The sequence below is a fragment of the Pristis pectinata genome, chromosome 22 (assembly GCF_009764475.1).
Source record: "Pristis pectinata isolate sPriPec2 chromosome 22, sPriPec2.1.pri, whole genome shotgun sequence".
Lineage (NCBI taxonomy): Eukaryota > Metazoa > Chordata > Chondrichthyes > Rhinopristiformes > Pristidae > Pristis > Pristis pectinata.
Window position 1 is genome coordinate 23,504,875 of NC_067426.1, and position 16,399 is coordinate 23,521,273.

The following is a 16,399-nucleotide window of genomic DNA, read 5'->3' on the forward strand; positions in this document are numbered from 1 at the left end:
GCCTGACTAAACAGTGAGTCGCCACAATACAAAACATTCTCTCACATTGCATCAGCGCCTGAGGTTTTACTTGCCCCTGGTGTTGCAAAGGATGGGCCTGGGCCAGCTGCTGTACAATGTTTCTTATCACACTACCTGCCCTCCTTAAACAATGCATCAGTGAAGCGATTGAGAGACTGTTACACATGATCCAGCCCCTCAGCGTCCAGTGGCAGCAGAACCCAAGACGGTGGTCCTTCCCCACAGGCCTTTGTGGTAGCTGCACCAAGCCACAGTGTGTCCCTTAGCTCACACTCCTGCACCTTGCAATGGGCTGGTCGTCAGCATTCGCTTACGTACATCTCCTTCCACTAGACAAGCAACAAGCTTTGGGGAGACCAAAATCCCTCTTTCAGCTATTTGATGGTCTTGCAGCAGCAATCAATGTTTGTCACAGTCCCTGGGAGCAGCCAGTGCCGTACAGTCATGTACGGCACAGCTGCTCGGAATAAACCCCATTATAAAGACCATGACATCTCTTTCCAGACCTTCTTGGCAAACAGTCCACAGCTGTCTCATCTGCACCACAGCCACATCCAAGGCGGAACAGGATACTTTTGTGTCATCGACAGCGACCCAGACGAGAAGGTGAGCGGTTTCGGTCAGTCCCCTTCTCCCTGCAACTACACGCTTCCTCCCTCATTCCAGTCCTCTCCCTCCACCCCCTGTCCCCAGTTCACCCACCCTCTTGCCTCCTTCCCCACCTCCCCATTCGGGAACCACAGGCACTCTTGGACTGTGCTGTGCCAACGGTAGGCTGTGAAGGGGGCGCGGGGAAATGACTTGAAAGGGCCGCGCGAGGGAGGAGAGAGCGGCTCCGGTCGATAGATCACTTGCAGTTCAGGGGAGTCGGGAGGTCCTTAAGAAGCAGCGCCGCGGGATGAGCCCCCAGCCCTGGGTTCAATCCCCCCCCCCCAACCCCGGCGCCCACTGCGTGTGTGGAGTTTGCACTGTCCTGCCCGTGGGTTACCCCCTCTCCCCGGGTTCTCCAGTCCCCCTCCCACCTCCCAACAAGCGTGCAGGGTGGGTGGGTTTGTCCCCCCCCACCCCCAGTGTGTGTGTGTGGATGAGGGGATAGAATCTTGGGGGGGGGAAGGGGAGTTGGTGGGAACTGGGAGGAACACAGAACAGGATCCATGTCAATGAGTGATCGAAGTTCAGCGCACAATCGATGGGCTGAAAGGCCTGTGTCACTCCACTCATTTCAAGGAAGTTTGATAAAGTTCCTCGTCGAAGGCTCATTCAGTGTTTGTTGAGGCTTTGTGAGAGGCAGGTTGTGCCTCACGAGCCTGATTTGAATTCTTTGAGGAAGTTTGTGACAAAGCACATTGATAAAGGTAGAGCAGTGGATGTGGTGTACATGGATTTTCGTAAGGCGTTTGATAAGGTTCCTCATGGATGGCTCATTCAGAAAGTTGGGAGGCATGGGATCCAGGGAAACTTGGCCGTGTGGATTCAGAATTGGCTCGCCCACGGAAGACAGGGTGGTGGTAGATGGAGCGTACTCTGCCTGGAGGTCAGTGACTATTGGTGTTCCACAGGGATCTGTCCTGGGACCCCTTCTCTCTGTGTTTTTTATAAATGACTTGGATAAGGATGTGGAAGGGCAGGTTAGTAATTTTGCTGATTACACAAAGGTTGGTGGTGTTGTGGATAGTGTAGAAGGTTGCTGTGGATTACAACAGGACATTGATAGGCTGCAGAGCTGGGCTGAGAAGTGGCAGATGGAGTTCAACCCAGAAAAGTGCAAAGTGATACACTTCGGGAGATCGAATTTGAAAGCAGAATACGAGGTTAATGGCAGGACTCTCAGCAGTGTGGAGGAACAGAGGGATCTTGGGGTCCACGTCCACAGATCCCTCAAGGCTGCCACACAGGTCGATAGGGTTGTTAAGAAGGCATATTGGTGTGCTGGCCTTCATTAGTTGGGGGATTGAGTTCAAGAGCCGCGAGGTGATGTTGCAGCCCTATAGAACTCTGGTCAGACCACACTTGGAGTATTGTGTTTAGTTCTGGTCACCTCACTATAGGAAGGATGTGGAAGCTTTAGAGAGGGTGCAGAGGAGATTTACCAGGATGTTTACTGGATTGGAGAGCATGTCTTCTGAGGAAAGGTTGAGCGAGCTGGGGCTTTTCTCTTTGGAGAGAAGGAGAATGAGATGACTTGATAGAGGTGTACAAGAGGCATAGATCGAGTGGACAGTCAGAGACTTTTTCCCAGGGCGACAATGGCTAACACTAGGGGACATAATTTTAAGGTGATTGGAGGAAGATATAAGGGGATGTCAGGGGTAAATTTTTTTACACAGAGAGTGGTGGGTGTGTGGAACACACTGCCAGCAGAGGTGCTGGGAGCAGATACATCAGGGACATTTAAGAGACTTAAATAGACACATGAATGAGAGAGAAATGGGGGGGGGGGGGTTATGTGGGAGGGAAGGGTGAGATAGATTTTAGAGCAGGATAAAGTGTTGGCACAACATTGTGGGCCAAAGGGCCTGTACTGTGCTGTAATGTTCTATGAAGTAATGTGTGTTGGCCATGAAGGAAATAAAATATGAGAAAACATCTAAATGGAAAGAATCAAGGACAGTGGAAGTGGACAAACCAAATGTCTTTGTTCTTGCTGTGTGGTGGAAGGAATGGAGGCTGCCATTTTGGGAGACTGTTCTTGTGACCACCATTTTGTGAACTGTTTTGTGAACTGGTTTTGCTCAGGGGATAGCTGGATCAAAGCAATTCAAGGTGAACACAATGAGGCCCCTACCGATAATCTGCTAGAGTTCATTTCCAATAAGGAGTTGTTTGTGAGATGTTTTTTGGTAAGATAGAAGATGCAGGCTTATGAAAAGTGCAGTCTGTGTCTCTGACCTGAAGGAACCTGAGCCCAGCATATGACTGATCTGGCTAAACTAGTTTGAACCAGTCTGACTCGATAACAACAAAGAAAGGGACTGGAGGCTAAGTCCTTGCTTGAGACAAGAACAATAAAGTGATGTTGCCTTGGACCAGAGCCAATGAAAAGCTAACACACATTAGCCAGATAGGCTAGAGCCAACTAATCAAAATACAACAGTTTGAACTCATAAGGAAAGGGAATAAGAATGAGGGGCTTTGAACACAAAGCAGCGAGAGCTTCAGAGACCAACTATCACAAGGCTGACCTCCATGCAGGGGCAGAGAGAAGAAGGATCAGTCATTTGGCCAATGGGAGATCCCTATTCAGTGTTATGAGGTTGGTGTAGTGGTTTGAGTGAGTATTGGTACAGAGGGAACAATAGCATTCAGGATTCAAGTTGTTGGCCCGGGGTCAACATAATTATGTGGATATTTGCGTAGAGACAATAAAGTGTGAGTTTTGAATTAATTAAGATTCATGTAGTGATTTGGCTAACCTAGGTCAGTTTTCTATAGGTCAACACATGCAGTGAGATTAAGGTTCCGGCTGTGCGTGGAGGATCTGACAGGGAGGGTGCCTCTTACTGTGAGACAAGCAAGGTCTTGCTCCTTGTTGGTGAGTTCTGGCAATTCTGTCAAATGTCTTTGACAGTCTGCTTGGGAAACCATTCCAGGGGATTCACCATCTCCTTCTCCTGCAGGGCCTCCAGGACATTAAGTTCTGATGCATGCAATCCATTTTGGATCTCCAGATGAAATGGAAGGCAGCTTGGGTGACTGCCTTGGCATAGCAGCTGGCTATGGGCCACAACTGCACCACGTACAACAACACCACTGGTACCTCACACCCGATGGCCAGGTTCTTGCCTGCCATCGGGAGGGGGGCCCCTCCTGCCTCACCTTGGCTGTGTTCTCCAGCCAAATCTTGACTGGCTCTTCCCAATACGTTCGGAAGCAGCTTCAGGTAGTCTGACCTTTCTAAAACAATTTGGCCTCTTTGTTGCCTGAACTGGGAATCTTCCAGCAAGTCTAACTGGCAATAGAAGCGATTTTCAATTTCTCCTTGTACATCTAACGTGGAGTACCATACAGAAACGACCACACTTTTCTATTCATGGAAGTCATTGTTTTCCAACTCCAGGTTGGGTGTGGAATTGATTCCAGTGTGACAGAATTGAAAAAATATTCCCAAACAACTCTCACTGAAAACAGAGCAGAAAACAAAAAACTGTTGGAGCGATTCGGCGGTCAAGCTACATCTGTGACAGCAAAGAAATGATCAACGTTTCAGGTTAGGATCCTGCTGCCACACAGATGCTGCCTGAGCCGCTGAGATGCAGCAGCTTGTTTTTTCGACCCAGTTTCCAGGACCTGCAATCTTAGGTTTCGTTTTCCTGAAAGTGGTGCATTTTCAGGAAAAACGAAACCTAACCCAGTGCCATGACTTCAACTGTTGATCTAGCGGATATACCGGTCGGTGTCAGCCTTCGGTGGCAGCGTGTTCTCTGTGTGCTCAGAACCAGACTGAACACTGTGGTGCGTGTGCAGCACATTCCGGGCTTTGGTGAGTACTCGGCTCTTTAGTGCTGGAGTCCAGATGCGCGGCGGATACATTCCAGGAACAGAAACAATTATTTAAGAAGACATGAATGGAGTGATTCTACGCAGAATACCATAATTTTGTTTTAAACAACTGAGTGCATATACGCCATTATATTCATAAAACAACTGTACACTGTTTTAGCATTAGTGTTAGCGGGCGGAAGCTGAAGGCTGGTGGGTGTCTCTGCGGCAGTGTGGGAAGTAAAGCTTCTGTCAAAAAGATGATTCACCCACGGCTAAAGAAGTAAATAGTGTAACAAAGTGAAATACAAATATTGTGAAGATTAGTGCAGAAGATAGGGAAGTTTTGGACGCCAGCAAAGGATGACTTTAAAAAAGTCAGTAAGAATTAACTAGCAAGAATAAAAAAACTTCTACTATAAACAAGGAACTGAATAGATAACATAGACTGCGAATTAATGGGCATGACAGAAACTTGAACAAATTTGTCTTTATCATAAAATGCTTTAATTGCATCCTAATAATAGTGGAAAAATCCAAGAGCACCAGGCAAATTGGTGAATCAGAATCGGAATCAGGTTTATTATCACTGATGTACGTCGTGAAAATCTGTTGTTTTGCTGCAGCAGTACAGTGCAAGACATAAAGACATTAAAATTACTGTAAGTTACAAACACAAACCTGCATCCTCCAGTCGTAAAAGAAGTGACTACAGAGATGTCAGATACATTGGTTGTGGCCTTCCAAAGTTTCATGGATTCTGGAAAGGTCCCAGCAGAAATGAAGGAAAAAGCAGGAAATGACAAACCAGTTAGCCTAACACCTGTCATTAGGAAACTGCCTGAATCCATTATTTAAGAAAACATTAGGCAGTCGAGCAGACTCAGCAGGGCTTTATGAATTGGAAAATGTGTTTGACCATTTTGGTAGAGTTCATTGAGATGTAACAAGTGAGGTGGATGAAGGGAACTCACTGGGTGTAATGTGTTTGGATTTCCAAAAGATAATGTGGCACATGGAGCCAATGGTGCAAAACTATGTTATTAGTTATATTTTCATTGACTTCAGACAAAATTTGAAAGCAAGTTAGAGATGCAGTCCTGAAACAGGCCCATCAAGTCCACACTGACCATCAACCACTCATTTACACTAATCCTACATTAATTGCATTTTTTATTTACCCATATTCTCATCAACTGCTCCCCCCCCCCCCCCCCCGATTCTACCACCCACCCTATGTAGAATTTACAGTGGCCAATAACCTACCATGTGTGAAGAAACCCACACAGATAAGGGATAATGTGCCAACTCCATGCAGACAGCACCCGAGGTCAGGATTGAACCTGATATGATAAAAATTTGAACCAACTTTACTTGTGTTTTTATTTTAATCTTCTTCTGAGTGAAGAATTTATATAAAATCTTTGCTTATATCCTTTTTAATTTAAATTGCTTCACACAGGGAGATTATAGTGTGTTGAGTCTTGCATTATTGATCCTTGAAGATACTGTGAAAAAATGCTGCACCTGGTTTATATTGTGCTGCTCTTATCCGCTGCTTTTCACACAGGTGAGAAGGGAATTTATATACTAATCCTGACTGACTTCAAATAACTGCAAATTAACAGTTATTTTTACTGTAAATAGAAATAACCATGCTACTCCCTTACTGAACAGTCTCTCTTAAAATTATTTTACTGAGAATCAAGTGAGCAGTAAGCTCTCATTGAGAATAAAAAAAGGCAAATAATTCTGAAAGTACTGAATGGGTAATTTAAACCTTGGATCTCAATACAGAAAGAAGGAAATAAAAACAGAAATTGGTGGAAACTCTCAGCAGGTCAGGCAGCATCTATGGAGAGTGAAGCGGATTTAATGGTCTAGATCCACAGAAGATCTCTGACCTGAAACATTAATTCTATTTCTCTGTCACAGATGCTGGCTGACCTGCCAAATTGTTTCAAACATCTTCTGGTTTGAGGTTAGAGTGGGCAGCCAGCACCTTTTCCCCAGCCCGGTAATGGCCAATACTAAAGGTCACCTGTTTAAGGTGTCTGAAGGAAAGTTCAGGGGAGATGTCAAAGGTAGGTTTTTTACACAGAGAGTGGTGGGTGCCTGGAATGCACTGCTGGGGGTGGTGGTAGGGGCCGATACAGTAGGGTCATTTAAGACACTCTTAGAAAGGCACATGGATGAAGGAAAAATAGAGGGTTATGGCAGGTGAAGTAGAGAGGGGGATTGAATGTGGATTAAATGTCGGCACAACATTGTGGGCTGAAGGGCCCGTATTGTCCTGTACTGTCCTATCTTCTATGTCAGATTTCCTGCATCTCATAGTTTCTTTGGTTTTCAGAAAGGAAAGGCTTGTTTCTGAGGAAATGAAGGAGGAAATGATCAGGCAGTTGGGATTAGACACTTTCTTGGACTCCAGAAACTTCAAACTTCATTCAGTTCCTTGGCTGGGACAGAATTGAGTTTTGGATGAAAATTCTTTAGCAATGGTATCACAAGTCAAAGTTGTAGGAGAAAAGCAAACTAACAATTAAACCTGGCATGTATTCCACCGGTGGATTCACAGAAGGTATTGATGTGACCATGAGGGACAGTGCTCAGAGTACAGGCAGAGAATTATTCACTTGGAATGATAATGAGTATGGATGGAAGCTTAAGATTCCTGAAACTCATCATAACTGGAGCACATTGAGAATAAAGTTTGAGGGGCAGATAGTAGTTAAAGATGACTAGACCAAGATGCAGTGTCAAACATGATGGACAATATCAACATTTTCATGTCACTTAAAATAACCTAAGTTATTTACTTGGTAGATAGAGTTACACTAGTAAGAAATCTCAATCCCTATTGTGACATATGGCGATTTTGAGTAAGTTTCGAATTGTGCACTAATCTATCTTGAATAATCTATTTGTTAATACTTAAATGGAATCTTGAGCAATTACAATGGGCACGAGATACATAGTGAGATGGGTGTATAACATAATGAAAATCTTCCTGATTGCGCATGTGTTTAAGCGCTGTTCAAAAATAGTGTATTTATTATAAAATGCTAAAGTTAATTCAGAAATATTATCAGATGCTAGGTAAATCTGAATTTTTTCCTATGAGTCACTGAGCAATGATATATGAGATAAGTTGCTATGTGTGTTTGTATATGTAAATGAAAAAGTTAAATGATCTCATTCTGCTATTAATCTGCTCTTTTCTAGGTTCAAGCTTGCCTAGTTGTGACATAGGTAAATTCCATTCTTTTCTCTTTAATCCACTTCTCACCCTCCTCTCTCCTTGATTCATGATGACTCTTAATAGTTGTGTTTCTTGCATAGTTTATCTTTTTCATTTATTCATTAGGGCAGGACTGAATAAGGGAGCACTTCCCCACTTATTTAAGCGGGAGAGTATCACGGAGTAACTTTTGTGCCTAAAGTTACAGCGTTCTGATAACTGGCTTTGATTCTATCTTTCTGCTCATCCCATAACCCTTGATTCCCCATAATCCTCAATTCCTCAAAGTCCAAAAGTCTATCTCAGCCTTTCATATACTTCTTGACTCAATATCCTTGCTATCTGGGAAAGATTGAAGATATTTTTCATCACACTTTTAAGTGGGTACCCTGAGACTTCACAGTATAATTCTAGATTGCCCCTTCAGGGTAAAAAATGCATTCTTACAATATCTACCAAATTAAGCCACTTGGAATCTTGTGGATTTCAATAGATCAGCTGCTTTTTCTAAACACTAAAGAGCACAGACCCAATCTACGTAACCTTCCCTCATAAGACCCCTTCATCAGAGGAACTAATCTAGTGAATCTTAATGCATGAAACTGGAAGCAGTACTCCAGTTCTTACCACAGCACTCTATAAAATTAGCAAGACTTTTCCTATTCTTGTAGTTCATTCATCCTGCACGCTGAGTATTATCTTCAATACCATAAGTCATTAGCATGTGAAGCAACCTTTTAAGTAGCAACTGACTGAATGCCTTTAGGTAATCCAGATAAATCACATCAAATGGTTCTCCTTTATCCACCCTCCTAAGTAAACCTTCAAAGAACTGTAACTGGTTTGTCAAACCCTTTTATAAAGCCAAATCATATTGTAGCTTCCTAAGCACCCTCTTACCATTTCCTTAATAGACGTCACCGATTTTTTTTCCCAACAGCAGATGATAGGCTAACCCTGCTTCTTTCTCCCTCCCCTTCAATAGTTGCACTGAATTTGCAGTTTTCCAGTCTATTTTGCAGAATTTGGAGAATCTTGAAAGCTTCTACTATCTCTGCAGCCACTTATTTTAGAACTCCAGGAGGCAGATTATCAGGTTCAAATTTTTGTCCAACCTTTCTCTTCTCATTTCCTGTTAATTGAGGTAGGCTTTTCCTGGCTTGCATGTGAGGACAGAGACAGAATACTTATTTACCGTCTCTGCCATTCCTATTATTGATTCTTATCTGGTAACTTCTATGTGGTCAAATGCTAATTTTTACTTATCTTCCTTTTTTACACAGTTGTTTAGCTTTTACGGTCTGTTTTCTCTATTCTTTCACAGTTTATTCTCATTTTATTTTGTACCTCTCTCATTTCTTTTCATTTGTACATTAATTGCCTCCGTCATTATTTACACTTGTGCTGGGAGTAATTGGCAATTGGTTCATTGTCACGTGTACCGAGATACAGTGAAAAGCTTTTGTTTACGCGCCATTCAGACAGATCATTCCATACACAAGTACATCGAGGCAGTACAAAAGGAAAAAAAACAGAATGCAGAATAAAGTGTTACAGAGAAAGTACAGTCCAAGTAGACAAATAAAGTGGTAGATTGAGAGATCGGAAGTTCATCTTTAGAGTAGAAAAGAAGAAGTAATCTGCAAAAAACAGATATCTAAGTTTAGTATGGTCGACTTGGTGGAAGTATAATAATTAAGTCAAATGAGAAGCTGGTTTCAGTCTTATTGAATACTTGTCTAATGCTTGCATTTGGCCTTTGTATTTACAGACTGGTCGACAATTGGCTGGATTGCTGGAGGAGCAGGTACATTAAAGCAGCTTGCATTGAGGCAGCCTTTTAACTTGTTCTTGAGTTCTTTCATAGGGTTTACAAATAGTCAGTGTTGTTACCAGAATAGATGTAGCAACTAATTTGTGGGCAGGAAGGGCCCACAAATAGGATGTGAACAAATAATTGGATCATTTGCTTTCTGTGGCATTTGTTGAGTGAAAAGTCTGGAAACCCCTGGAGTAGAACTCCCAGTTCCTTGCTGTTCATTGAATAATATCACTGTATTTTCTGCTGCATTGTGGAAGCTAATGGTGGCCATGAGGCTTAACTCATCTGAAGAATAACCCCTTTGACAAATTGGCTATCCTTAGTACTCCACTAAAATTCATCTCAACTGCATGTTACGGTGTCACTTGATAGCCTAAAGACATGAACCTTTAAAGGTGGTGGCACAGTGGTCAATTAATTGGTAAGTAATCCAGAAATTTGAGTTCAAATCTCTCTGTTTAAATTCAAGTAGTAAACTGGAATTGATCAAACAAACTAGTTATGATTAGTAATGACCACAAAACAAATGATTCACTAATGTCCTTCAGGGAAATCTACCATTTTTACCTAGTCTCCAGATCCACCAGTGTAGTTGACTCTTGAATTCCCATTGGTGGTATAGCATGTCCTTCAGTTAAGAGCTATTGAGGCTCCTTTTCTTCTTAATGGATGCTTATAGGATGCTTCACAGACAAGTCTTTAACCAGTTTCTGGCTGCATCATTCTAAATTTGCGGGAGCCATGATCTCAGCTAACAGCCTAAATGAACTGGCGTGTTACCACACACATTTTTAGTTCTCTTATCTCACTTTGTTGTCCTACTCTGCAGCTGTTGCAGTGATTGGCACCCCAGTTATTGTTGGCTTAGCTGGGTTCACCAGTACTGGAATAACAGCTGGATCCATAGGAGCACATCTGATGTCTGCATCTGCTGTTCTCAATGGAGGAGGGGTAGCGTCTGGTGGTGTTGTGGCAACTCTCCAGTCTGTTGGTATGATTCCATGTTTTTTTTATAAAGAATGTCAAGAAGAAAAACAATTATGAATATTGATCTTAATTTAATCAATGGTGCAATTAAACAGGCCATCCCTCCTGATATAAGTGTGCAAATATGGTTGTGACTTTAGAGGGTCTGAAGTTACTCAGACAGTAATCAATTGTGGCTCCCGACAAATAGTAATTGGCAACATGGTTAATATAGGTGAATGTGTACCCTAATAAAATTTCATTTCTGCTCAGTTTTAATTCAAAGTGAAATGGTAAAATACCCAGTAAAACTAAAAACAATTGATGAAAAAAATTGGCATTCATTAGATTTGTTCTTTTTAACTCAGAGAACCATAAAAAGACCAACAAGGGTGGATGATTTCAAGAGTGAGGGAGTCCACACCCATACCAGGTGGTGGGAACCTTCACTTTGACACAGTTAGAGGCCTGAGCATTGGTGACCTGAATGTGTTTTTTGCTTCCCTTGAAGATGAGAAATGGTTTCTAGCACAGAACATTCTTAAGAGAAGTGGGGAAATAATTCACCTCTGTTCACCTCTACTAAACACATGGATCGCCCACTTCTCTATACTCAAGAAAGTCAGTGAATCCTACTGTGCATGTTCACCCTGTGACCAGTATTCAGGCATAGGTTTGCTACAGCTCCTAAGAACTAAGTGTAGGAATGGCATCCAGATTTTAACTGTCTAAGGAATGTGCAAATATTGGCATGTGTTTAGTTATGTGATGATTAATAGGCATAGTTGCGGACCAATTAGTGCTGCTCCAGCCATGTGTAATTCTAACTTCAACTGCTGTCTATGTGGAGTTTGGACATTCTCCCTATGATTGTGAGAGTTTCCCTTGAGTGCTCCTGTTTCCCCTGCCATGTAAAGATGTACTGGTTGGTTAACGGGTTATTGTAAATTACTCTTAATCTTGGTGGATGACACATTTATGGTGGAGTTAATGGGCATGTGTAAGTGCGTAGGCTGTGGGGGAATGGGATTGATGGAAAGCACTGAGAACTGGCATGGACTAAATGGGCTGAATGTCCTCCTTTTATGTCAAATGAAAATATGAGAAATATGTTTTTTATTTTTCAAGGAGCCGCTGGATTCTCCACTGTTGGTACTACTGTCCTAGGAACCTTCGGTGCTGTTACTGGCTGTCTGTCCAAATCATATTTAAAGCATTCTTCAGATAAATCCTAAAATCAACAGGCTTTCGGAGTCAACACTTAGCAGGAGTTAGCCATGATCACATGCTAACACATCACAAGAGGCTTTCCCTGTTTGGGATAGAGAATTATTTGCTAAATGATCTATAGATTTAAATTTCAAAATGCAAGAAGTTACAGCAGATACTTTTAATTTTACTATTGTATTTACTTAAGTCTGTATTTCAATGTTTTCAGAGCTATGAAAGAATCTTCTCATTTAGAAGTGAGTTAAATATTCAGCTTTTTTCTGGAAATGAAATGGAAAATGCTGGAAATGCACAGCAGGTCACTGTCATGAAATGTCAACTCATTATTTCTCTCCACAGGTGCAGCCTGATCTGAATATTTCCAACTTGTGTAATATTTTGCTCTTGGCATACACCACTTCAAAGTCAGAAATATGCTATTCTAAAACTGGTTACTGGGTAAACAGAAGTTCTGTGACAACATTTCATAGAAATTTCTGTGGGAGTTGTAAGTGGATCAGTACATTCAATGTGAAAGTGTTTTTGGATGGTCTATTGTAAGAATGAAATTATCTGTTCTGGGATATCATAGAAGTTTTCTAATTTCAACGGATTATCAAAGGATTTCACCACGATAAACACTTGAAGGATGGATTTTTCATCGATTGGGTCTTCAAATTGTTGCCATAATATTGGCAGAGGTCCAACAGAAACTTCTGAAAATGATCTTAATATTCATCTTTTTCTTCCACTCTTCTGTTCAAGAAAGATTCCAGAAGAATATAAAATAAAAAGAAATAACATAATGTTCTGTCTTAATATTTGAACACAGTGGGGGAAACTTTGTGGTGTTGAAAACTGGAAAATAGAACAGTACAGCATAGTACAGGACCTTAGGCCCACAATGTTGTGCCAACCTATATTTTAACACTCTTTAAAAAAAAATCAAAAGGATATCCTTATCTCACGTGGCTCGGTGGGAAATGTCGTTGTGGCCCTGAAGAGCCTTGGGATGTTTAATCATTAAAGATAATGGGCTGGATTTTCACTGACTGATGTCATCCTTCTACCCTTGGAGCACATTGTTTCTTCCAGCTTGTTAAGGCTGATAGCTGAGACTGTACAAGCTTGTGAAATATAACTTGAGGCTGTGTTAATACAGAGCATGCAAGTGCAAGGTATATCTCTGAGCATTAGATTTTGCTCCTGTAAAATGGAGATGGTTGCTTGGTGTGATGCATTGAGCAGTGTGAGACTAGTATTGCTTTGGCTGGGAAATTGCACTTGAACTTGGGCTATTGAACCCCAGTCATTGAACCTTTTGCAGCCCTTGGGTCTTGGTTTTTGACCTTGACCTCCTATCCATTTCTTCCAGTGTCTCCAGTGCAATATATGAAAACCTCTCCCAGTGCACTCACTCTCCCAGTCCTCCTCTTAATAATTTCCTGAGTTATCTTTTGTTGTGAGACTCCCACAGTAGCAATACATTTCCCCTTTAAGAGGTGCAAGCTCTCTTTAAGTATTGCAGGCTGCCTTTTCCTTCCCCCTTCCATACCATCTCTCCTCCCTTCATTTTACCATTCTTGGGTCACTACCCTCTCCAAAACACACTGACTTTCCTATTCTCTTGCTAACATCTAAGGATTAATGCCCTCTTCAGTAGAAGCAGTAGGTTTAGCAATGACTCTGTAACCCTCAAACGGCTCATCAAGATACTTGTCCCTTCATCCCACCCTCACCCTATCATTGCGTCACTCCATACCTCCCTCCAAAATCCACATTCACCCTTAAGAGGCTTCCCCTTCAACAAGATTATTATGGAGGCTGCATAGACTCCATGGTTGATGGAAACCTGCATTCTGTGTGACGTCTCCTAATTGAAGTCTTGCTGCCTGGCTGTCCGAGTGTCAATGTGACTCTCAACACCAAATCACAGCCTCCGTCACAGTATCCTCTGGCATTTCCTCACCATTCAACACCTCGCCTTATCCCGCTCATTTTGTTTAAAATCATCCTCTCTGCCAGATATCTTCACTGCTTTCCTCCTTCAGATTCCACATGAAGTCAGCAAGGATACAAGCCCTTTGGCCCAGTGAGGCAATGCGGACCAGCAACCAGCCATTTCCATTACTCCTACACTAATCACATTTTATTCTCCCAATATTCCTATCAACTCGTCTCCCCCAAGGTTCTACTATTCACCAACACACCAGATGTTGCTTGAGCTGTTCATAGAGATCAATTTGTTACACAGTGCATCGAGGAAGTACAAGCTAAAACAATAACAATGCAGAATAAAGTGTCACAGCTACAGAGAAAGTGCAGTGCAGTGCAGGTAGACAATAAGGTGCAAGGACATAACGTCCTAGATTGTGAGGTCAAGAGTCCATCTTATCGTACTAGGGAACTGTTCAATAGTCTTATAACAGCAGGATAGAAGCTGTCCTTGAGCCTGGTGGTACGTGCTTTCAGGCTTTTGTATCTTCTGCCCCCCTGTGAGAGGGGAGAAAGAATGTCCAGGGTGGGTGGGGTCTTTGATTATGCTGGCTGCTTTACCGAGGCAGCGAGAAGTATAGACAGAGTCTATGGAAGGGAGGCCAGTTTCAGTAATGTGCTGAGCTGTGTCCACAACACTCTGCAGTTTCTTGCAGTCACAGGCAGAGCAGTTGCTGTACCAAGCCGTGATGCATCCGGATAGGATGCTTTCTATGGTGCATTGATAAAAATTGGTGAGGGTCGACGGGGACGTGCCAAATTTATTTAGCCTCCTGAGGAAGTAGAGGTGCTGGTGAGCTTTCTTGACCGTGGCATTAACATGGTTGGACCAGGACAGGCTATTGGTGATGTTCACTCCCAGGAACTTGGAAGCTCAACCCTCTTGACCTCAGCGCTGTTAATGTAGACAGTTTCCTGTTTTTGGGTGTCAATTATTAGTACAAAGGGATTTCTGGAGTCCTGAAGTGCGATGTCATCAGATGGGCCAATCGCAGTGAAGAATTCTGATAGGTGGCTAACCAAGACTTCAAATGCAACATTTTTAACTAACATTTTAAACATTTTATAGAGCACGAAATAAAGATAAAGGCTTGCACATCAGATTGAAGCTAAAATATAGAAGTCAAAGCAGAGTAGGACTTTCACAATGAACGGTAGGACCCTGGGGAGTGTTGTAGAACAGAGGGACCTAGGAATACATGTACATGTTTCCTTGAAAATGGCATCGCAGGTCAACAGGGTGGTGAAGAAGGCTTTTGGCATGCTGGCTTTCATCAGTCAGGGCAATGAGTATAGAAGATGGGATGTTTTGTTGCAGTTGTACAAAACATTGGTAAGGCCATACTGGGCCTTCCCTGCTATCGGAAAGATGCCATTAAGCTGGAAAAAGTGCAGAAAAGAATTATGAGGATGTTGCCAGGACTCGAGACTGGGTTATCGTGAGAGGTTGGGCAGGCTAGGACTTTATTCCTTGGAGTCTAGGAGACTGAAAGGTGACTTTATAGAGGCATATAAAATCATAAGGCACATAGATAGGGTGAATGCACATAATCTTTTTCCCAGGGTTGTGGAATCAAGAACTAGAGGTCTTAGGTTTAAGGTGAGAGGGGAAAAATTCAATAGGAACCTGAGGGGGGGGACAACTTTTTCACACAGAGGGTGATCCGTATATGGAACGGGCTGTTCGAGGAAGTGGTTGAGGCAGGTACAATAGCAATATTTAAAAGACATTTGGACAGGTACATGGATGGGAAAGGTTTAGAGGGATATACTGTAGGTCAAACACATGTGAATGGGACTAGCTTAAATGGGCATCTTGGTTGGCATGGGTGAGTTGGGCCAAAGGGCCTGTTTCTGTGCTGTGTAACTCGATGACTCTAAAATCTCATAAACAAATTGTTTAAAAGTAAAAAACACATTATTCTTACATCACTTTTTTGATATTTTTATCTGAGAAATTATAATACATAGATAGAAAATTATTTTTAAACCAGAGAAGTTCTTAAGTTGTATAACTCAATATACCATTAAAAACTCATTTAACAAAGTACTTACTGGGGCTCTTACAGTGGGAATTACTTGTAAATATGTTCAGTTCTTGTTGGATCACTGATTGCTGCAGACTAAGCTGGAGAAGACTACAGAACAGCACTTGCTTTGGAGGAGAAGGAATCACTGGATTCCTGCGTTTAACTGCATTTGCCAGTACTATCCAGATGCATCAAGGCTTAATATAGCAACTGCTCTGTCCAGGACTAGAATAAACTGCTGAGAGTTGTGGGCACAGCTCTGCACATCACGGACACCAGCCTCCCCTCCATGGACTCTGTCTACACCTCTTGCTGCCTCGGTAAAGCAGTCAATATAATCAACCCACCCCGGATATTCTCTCTTCTCTACCCCCTCATTGGTCAGAAGAAGCCTAAATGCACATAACAGGTTCAAGGACAACTTCTATCCCACTGTTATAAGACTATTGAATGGTCCCCTAATATGATAAGATGGACTCTTGACTTCACAATCTATCTTGTTATAGCTTTGCACCTTATTGTCTACCTGGGGAAACAAAGGACTGCAGATGCTGGAATTAGATGATAAACACTATGATGCTGGAGGAACTCAGCAGGCCAGGCAGTATCTGTAGAGAAAAGCAGGCAGTCAACGTT

At 42.5% G+C, this 16,399-nt stretch overlaps 1 protein-coding gene across 2 annotated transcripts; it reads left to right on the forward strand.

Annotated features, from left to right (window-relative positions):
• Positions 1-4,362: 4,362 nt before the first annotated feature.
• On the forward strand, positions 4,363-12,544 carry LOC127581846 (interferon alpha-inducible protein 27-like protein 2A). Of its 2 annotated transcripts, XM_052036641.1 has the most exons (6): positions 4,390-4,501; positions 5,963-6,070; positions 7,726-7,752; positions 9,513-9,548; positions 10,393-10,554; positions 11,658-12,544. In XM_052036641.1, exons 2-6 carry the CDS (start codon positions 6,019-6,021, stop codon positions 11,762-11,764), a joined length of 384 nt encoding a protein of 127 aa, XP_051892601.1. In that variant the 5' UTR covers positions 4,390-4,501; positions 5,963-6,018; the 3' UTR covers positions 11,765-12,544. The 2 variants fall into 2 exon arrangements, with proteins under 2 accessions (XP_051892600.1, XP_051892601.1); XM_052036640.1 differs by lacking the exon at positions 5,963-6,070 and having other exon boundaries at positions 4,363-4,501.
• Positions 12,545-16,399: the final 3,855 nt, after the last annotated feature.